Source organism: Haliotis cracherodii, unplaced genomic scaffold (assembly GCF_022045235.1).
Source record: "Haliotis cracherodii isolate W230 unplaced genomic scaffold, xgHalCrac1.p SCAF_23, whole genome shotgun sequence".
Classification (NCBI taxonomy): domain Eukaryota; kingdom Metazoa; phylum Mollusca; class Gastropoda; order Lepetellida; family Haliotidae; genus Haliotis; species Haliotis cracherodii.
The window spans coordinates 5,193,144-5,199,132 of NW_027266279.1; the positions used below are offsets into that span (position 1 = coordinate 5,193,144).

At 40.5% G+C, this 5,989-nt stretch overlaps 1 protein-coding gene across 1 annotated transcript; it reads right to left on the bottom strand.

Annotated features, from left to right (window-relative positions):
- Positions 1–3,888: 3,888 nt before the first annotated feature.
- On the bottom strand, positions 3,889–4,647 carry LOC139471954 (uncharacterized). The gene has a single exon (XM_071254465.1). The coding sequence runs from the start codon at positions 4,645–4,647 to the stop codon at positions 3,889–3,891; it is 759 nt and encodes a 252-aa protein (XP_071110566.1).
- Between the last annotated feature and the right edge of the window lie 1,342 nt (positions 4,648–5,989).

Genomic DNA, 5,989 nt, shown 5'->3' on the forward strand with positions numbered 1-5,989 from the left:
TATAATACTGAAACTGAGGAGCAATAGAAACTGCACCTCTCAGATGAATGTATCATATGTTTGATTTTCAATTGAAAATATCTTAATTAAGCGATGTTCCATCCAACAAGGCAAAATGTGAGCAGGTTTCATTAATACCCCTAACCTCGACTCGAACATATTTCTAAGTTCAAAACATGAAACAAGCAATGTCTTCTCAGAAAATCGATTTGTCGAAATCAAATATTGCACTGCACCTCTTGTATTGTTATAAAAACTGTGACCCCAAATGGAAACAAATAGATGGAATAGTTTCCATGTTATAGGTCGCACAAATGTAGGGGAAAAAAAGGTATAAAACATGAAAAAATATCAGTTTCTCAGAAAATCCACATATCAAAATCAAACTTTGCACTGCACTTACATTAGTATGGAAACTAAAAGAATCCATGCATCAGTTTTCAAGATTTAGGTCGCACAAATGTGTTAGTAAAAACGTTCGAAGTGAAAAAAAGGAAAAATAGCTGCATTTTAAAAATAAATCAAAATATTTAATTCAAACATTATAGAAAATGTTTAAAAAGAATCTACGCAATAGTTTTCAAGTCATAGGTCGCACAAACAAAATCGGAAGGACAGACGGATGGACGGAATCTCTTGGTATGACTTTATTCCCTTTATTTATTATAAAACATGAACTGTACTTGCGCTTAGTCAGGACTCAAAGAATACTTCTATTTGGTTTTAATTTTTCAATTTGATTTAAAACTTTTAAAACTGAAAAAAATGTGTTCGCATAATTACTCTTGATGCGTTTCTTCGATGTTTTATCTTTGAAAGTCAATAAATTTGCCTTTTTTCGGCACAAATTTACAACATTTCAAACAGGGTAGGGGTTATGTGGTTGCAAAGTAATTTCTTATCCCAGTCTTCATTGAACCATATTACCGTTTAAAAACTGTTGCTTAAATGAGTGATGGTAAAATAGACATAATCAACTTTAACTCGGTATACTTTCTTTTGTCCCTCAGAATTATACCTCGTGCTTAACTATCACATATTTTGGCCTTAAACATGTTATTTCCTTAGGGATAATTTATTTGTCGTTTGTTGCGGATCGGAGAGCTGGGATAACTCTAGAATGTAGATAAAACATAAAAAACAATTTACTGCTGTCGTGAGCAAATACAGTAATCCAATGTGATGATGTAAGATCACGTGTTACTTTAGGTCTTCCAGTCACTGGGTAATACTCGATGGCTTCCTTCAAGGCAATTCCGGGTGACGACTGTCATATGACTTGCATATGAAGCAAGGGCATCATATCAAGCAACTTTAGTCAGCAGTGAGCACGCATTCAACATGCCGGGATTTACCTGACAAACTCAACTAGACACTGATACGGATATAATCAATATCTGCACGCGAAGAGCGACCGAGACTTTCAGCCGTGTACAGAGTCGGACGTCTAAAAGAGCAGGGAGATGAAGACTGCCTCCGTGGTCTTGTGGATAAGTCGTCTGTCCGGAGAGCGGAAGGTCCGGGGTTCGATCCCCGGCCGCGTCATACGAAAAGACGAAAAGTTAGAAGATGGTACTTGTTGTCGAACGCTTAGCATTAAGGAGATAATACAAGAACTGGTAGACTCGGAGTCAGTACCATGTTAAACTGAGGCTGGTATCTCACTACGAAACCGGCATTAGTCCGGACGAGACAGCACACACAGACACAGACACACACACACACACACACACAGACACACACACAGACACACACAGACACACATCACTTATAGTAGACAAACAAACTGAATGACATGCGTACTGTACATCTGTATTATGGTCACCATGACACAACTGTTCAGAGAACCATTGATATTTTATTCATGGCATTCAATATTCTTCATTTGGGTTTCCTATTATACGGCTGTGTTACATTCGCTGATTTTCACTTTGTGTTATCAATGATAGGTGGTCATCTGGGAATTCACTGGAAAAACGTTCAACGAATTGAGAACATGATGAGTTACAACATGTACACATTGTCAAGACTGCATTTAGGAAGCTTTAGCAACATGGTTTATAGAATGTAACAAATAAGTGTATAGCCCTATGCAGTTACTTTTTCAGGCTAACAATTACCCTGCCTCTGCATGTGTTTGTATTTACCTTATGGCGAACACCTGGTGTAATCACTGTTTGATAGTGATTCATAAACACATGCTCATGATGTAGTCGGACGTTCGAACAACGAACGTTTGTTTAAGTAGAGAATTATTATGGAAATGGCCTTTGTTTATATTTCTCTATTTGGCATGTAACACACATCATAAACAAGGTATATACGCAATAACATGCAAGGTATTTCTAAGGTGGACAACGAGGCACAGGTAAATATCTTCTTACTTACAGTGTAAAGCATTTTTCTTTGTACAAATATAAAAGGTGCATATGATTCCTATTCGTGTATGTGCTTGTGACAATTAGTGTACAGTGTTACCAATTCGTGTATGTTCATGTACAGTGTCACCCAGTCGTTTATGTTCATGCACAGTGTCACTCATTACTGTATGTTCTTGTACAGTGTCACCCAGTCGCGTATGTTTATGTACAGTGTCACTCATTACTGTATGTTCTTGTACAGTGTCACTCAGTAGTGTATGTTCATGTACAGTGTCACCCATTCCTGTATGTTCATGTACAGTGTCACCCATTCCTGTATGTTCTTGTACAGTGTCACCCTGTCGTGAATGTTCATGTACAGTGTCACTCATTACTGTATGTTCTTGTACAGTGTCACTCAGTAGTGTATGTTCATGTACAGTGTCACCCATTTCTGTATGCTTATGCACAGTGTCATCCATTCCTGTATGTTCATGTACAGTGTCATTCATTCCTGTATGTTCATGTACAGTGTCATCCATTCCTGTATGTTCATGTACAGTGTCACCCTGTCGTGAATGTTCATGTACAGTGTCACCCTGTCGTGAATGTTCATGTACAGTGTCATTCATTCCTGTATGTTCATGTACAGTGTCATTCATTCCTGTATGTTCATGTACAGTGTCATCCATTCCTGTATGTTCATGTACAGTGTCACCCATTCCTGTATGTTCATGTACAGTGTCATTCATTCCTGTATGTTCATGTACAGTGTCACCTGGTCGTGTATGTTTATGTACAGTGTCACCCTGTCGTGTATATTCATGTACAGTGTCACCCAGTCGTGTATGTTTATGTACAGTGTCACCCTGTCGTGTATATTCATGTACGGTGTCACCCCTTCCTGTATGTCCATGTACAGTGTCACCCAGTCGTGTATATTCATGTACAGTGTCACCTCTTCCTGTATGTTCATGTACAGTGTCACCCCTTCCTGTATGTGCATGTGCAATGTTACCCATTCCTATATGCTTATGTACAGTGTCACCCTGTCGTGTATATTCATGTACAGTGTCACCCATTCCTGTGTGTCCATGTACAGTGTCACCTGGTCGTGTATGTTCATGCACAGTGTCACCCTGTTGTGTATATTTATGTACAGTGTCACCCCTTCCTGTATGTGCATGTGCAATGTCACCCATTCCTGTATGTTCATGTACAGTGTCACCCATTCCTGTATGTTCATGTACAGTGTCACCCATTCCTGTATGTTCATGTACAGTGTCACCCATTCCTGTATGTCCATGTACAGTGTCACCCAGTCGTGTATGTTTATCTACAGTGTCACCAAGTCGTGTATGTTCATGTACAGTGTCACCAAGTCGTGTATGTTTATGTACGGTGTCACCCATTCCTGTATGTTCATGTACGGTGTCACCCATTCCTGTATGTTTATGTACAGTGTCACCCAGTCGTGTATGTTCATGTACAGTGTCACCAATTCGCGTATGTTCATGTACAGTGTCACTCATTCCTGTATGTTCATGTACAGTGTCACCTCTTCCTGTATGTTCATGTACAGTGTCACCCATTCCTGTATGTGCATGTACAGTGTCACCCTGTCGTGTATATTCATGTACAGTGTCACCCATTCCTGTATGTGCATGTACAGTGTCACCCATTCCTGTCTGTTCATGTACAGTGTCACCTTTTCCTGTATGTTCATCTGCACTGTCACCCTGTCGTTAGTATGCATGTACAGTGTCACCCATTTGCGTATGTTCATGTACAGTGTCACCCATTCCTGTCTGTTCATGTACAGTGTCACCTTTTTCTGTATGTTGTTAGTATGCATGTACACTGTCACCCATTCGTGTATGTTCATGTACAGTGTCACCCATTCCTGTATGTTCATGTGCGGTGTCACCCATTCCCGTATATTCATGTACAGTGTTACCCAGTCGTATATGTGCATGTACAGTGTCATCTCTTCCTGTATGTTCATGTGCAGTGTCACCCTGTCGTTAGTATGCATGTACAGTGTCATCTCTTCCTGTATGTTCATGTGCAGTGTCACCCTGTCGTTAGTATGCATGTACAGTGTCATCTCTTCCTGTATGTTCTTGTGCAGTGTCACCCTGTCGTTAGTATGCATGTACAGTGTCATCTCTTCCTGTATGTTCATGTGCAGTGTCACCCTGTCGTTAGTATGCATGTACTGTGTCATCTCTTCCTGTATGTTCATGTGCAGTGTCACCCTGTCGTTAGTATGCATGTACAGTGTCATCTCTTCCTGTATGTTCATGTGCAGTGTCACCCTGTCCGTTAGTATGCATGTACAGTGTCATCTCTTCCTGTATGTTCATGTGCAGTGTCACCCTGTCGTTAGTATGCATGTACAGTGTCATCTCTTCCTGTATGTTCATGTGCAGTGTCACCCTGTCCGTTAGTATGCATGTACAGTGTCATTTCTTCCTGTATGTTCATGTGCAGTGTCACCCTGTCGTTAGTATGCATGTACTGTGTCATCTCTTCCTGTATGTTCATGTGCAGTGTCACGCAGTCGTTTGTGTGCATGAACAGTGTCACCCATTTAGATACACATGTTCGCCTAGATACCTTCATAAGTTACACATGAATATGTCATCGTGTGTGTGAGTGCGTGTGTGTGTGAGTGAGAGACAGAGAGAGTGTGTGTGTGTGAGTGAGTGTGTGAGTGCGCGTGTGTGGGAGAGTGAGTGTGACTGTGCGTGCGTGAGTGAGTGAGTGAGTGAGTGAGTGCGTGCGTGCGTGCGTGCGTGCGTGTGAGAGAGAGGTATATTTTTTGACATATAACAGGCCACACTAGTTCTAGATCTTCCACAAAAGGAGCATGTTTCCTTCCGCTGAAAACTATGACAGTCATGTGACACAACCTGTGCGACTGAAACTGCTGTTCAAAACAGAAAGTGGAACAGGGAAACACTTAGTAAAGTGTTGTAGGGACATGACCAGGAAGTATAGCATCCCCCGAGCTCCAGCATGCAACAATAGAACATCACGACCAGGTCATCACGACGCGACCTCCACTGACCCCATGCAGGCGTCAGTGTACTTCCGGGTCACTGAATGTATGCCTGTATTTCCTTCTTATCATGGGGTGGCTTTATTGAGGAACTAGTCAGATACAATATGACAAGTTTATCAAATCACACATGGCGGAAAGTTTTCTTTCCTGGGGAACTTGGAAGGAAATTGCAACAGAGCTGTGTTTGTTAAGCTGCATTCTTCAATAAATTTAGATATGAAACTTAAAATATTGACACTTTTGATTTTCAAAATATTTTATGTTATGAAGAGGAATACAGTTTCAGTTTTGCAAATATTATTTAAGTTTTATAAAGATGGCTTCACCCTACACATTTGCCGATTTATATTTACCAACGAAAGTTGTGTATGTGAAGGTTGCGAAAAAGAATTCCAAAGTAGTTTGACAAACTGTTGGCGAAAAACGGAATCGGTCTAACCAATATCATGGCAAACAATTTAGTGTTATCAAACTAGAAAATGATGTGTGAATGATTGTCAAACATATGTCGGTCGCATACAACTAATCCATAGATATCACATGATGTTTGTTTACATCCTAC